Source organism: Morone saxatilis, unplaced genomic scaffold, assembly GCF_004916995.1.
Source record: "Morone saxatilis isolate NCDOM2014 unplaced genomic scaffold, NCSU_SB_2.0 Contig15, whole genome shotgun sequence".
NCBI classification, from domain to species: Eukaryota; Metazoa; Chordata; class Actinopteri; family Moronidae; genus Morone; species Morone saxatilis.
Genome location: NW_023339707.1, coordinates 21,338,818 through 21,340,683, shown reverse-complemented (window position 1 = coordinate 21,340,683; position 1,866 = coordinate 21,338,818). Strand labels below are relative to the sequence as shown.

At 37.9% G+C, this 1,866-nt stretch overlaps 1 protein-coding gene across 1 annotated transcript in view; it reads right to left on the bottom strand.

The window, feature by feature from the left end:
* The window catches only part of slc13a3 (solute carrier family 13 member 3), a gene marked incomplete in the record, with an annotated part of 11,663 nt that overhangs the window by 8,218 nt on the left and 1,579 nt on the right, over nt 1-1,866 (bottom strand). Inside the window, 2 exon segments of the mRNA XM_035655992.1 lie at nt 403-581; nt 1,187-1,452. Coding sequence (XP_035511885.1) covers nt 403-581; nt 1,187-1,452 — 445 coding nt within the window.

Here is a 1,866-nt window from a genome sequence, read left to right as displayed (position 1 = left end):
TTAATTTGGAGTCGTGTTTCTGGCCACTTGGTAAATGTTAGTCCGGCATTCCCCTCTCTCCCTTAGCTATTTTCCCTTAGGGAAAATACCTGGCTCATTAACTGCTAAATGCTGCACCTTGTTCACCAGCTAGTCGCTATAACTTTGTCTGTCTGTCTGTTTGGTCCTGTCTGTAGTGTACAGCGGGTTTATCTGGGTGCTGAACAGCTGCCTGTTGGTACTGAAATGTTGAAGAGAGTGGTGAGAGTGAACCAAAACATTAAAGTTGCAATAAAACAAATAAAATTAGCTAACTGACACTAAACTGGTACTCCAAAGCTGGTGATAATACTCTGTGGGTTTTAGGTAATTACACTCAGCAAGAGGTCATACTCTATGTCAGCTGTGTAACATACAACGTACCATTTATTACATCAACCTCAGGATCATCTTTGGACTTGCACTTCTCTTTCAGGGTCTCCAGGTCTCCGAACAGACTCTCCAGGATGGCATTAGCAATAGGGAGCATCATGGCTGTTGTGGCGGTGTTGCTGAGCCACATGGACAGGAAGGACGAGGTCATCATCATTCCCATTATGAGCCTAGGAAAACAATTCAATCCACAATCTCAAAACTGTAACACAAATCATTGCTGCTGACTTGAAAGGTGTTCTTCTTGGATTAAGGAGTACTCTCACATACAGGTTAGTTATATTCTTTATTTTCTGTCTATAAATCCCATGAAAAGTCCAAAACCTGTTTCTCAACACTTTCCGACTTCCCTACCTTGTCTACTACGCACATGAATATGAATATAATATATATTTTCCTAAAACAGCTTCATTTTCAGCTGTGGATTAATACACATTGTGTATATTACCAGTTGCAGAATGGTGCATGTGGGACAGGTTCAGAATAAATTACAGTTCATCATGATAAAAGGACCCCAGGAATACTAGGGATCACTTTGTGGAAACTAATGTGGATCCAATTTAAGAATAAGAATAAAGAATAAAAGAATATGCCACCCAGTGTAACTATTTGGCTCATTAATGCACTTTTAATAGTTTTTGGCAAAGACACATAAGCTATATCAGGCTTTGGCTGAACAGACAATACTTTTGAGCAGGAGTTACTTTTTGATTTTGATTTACATTTTAATATTCAGAAAACAACCAGACTCATCCTTTAAATGAAGTTTTCTCACCATGCTGGTTTTACTCCGACAATGCTGAGCACCTTCAGGGCTATTCTGCGATGCAGGCCCCACTCCTCGATGGACGAGGCCATCACAAGACCGCTCAGGAAGAGAAAATTGGTTTCGAGGAAATACTGAGGGCATACTTTCTTGGATGGAAGAATTCCCAGTGTCGGGAAAAGGCAGACTGGAAGCATTGCAGTGACAGCCAGAGGAAGAGCCTCTGTGCACCAAAACGTTGCCATGAGCACCACCACATAAAGACATTTTCCCTCCTAAAAGATAAACAACGTGTGGTTGTTAACATTCAACTTTGAGAAACAAGAGAAAGGTGTTACAGCAGAAAATGGAAACAAATTAACAACATAATTCTGTTCAGGTGATGGATTATACAATATGTTTTTGGCAATTTCAGTCATACAGTGCTTCCTAAAAAAAAAAAAAATTACCTTGTGTTTTTGTGTGTCAGAGGTAGAGAACATGCATACATGTGTGGGTAAGAAGCCTGTTTGTGTACTAAAAAGTAAAATAAAATGCATAAAGAATTATGTGTGGTATTAATTAAAGTTATTATCATTAGGCCAATATAATATAAATCATTATTGCTTTAATGGCTGGTCAAATATAAACATAATAAATATTATTATATAATAAATCTTTTAGATGAAGGTTTATATATATATATATAT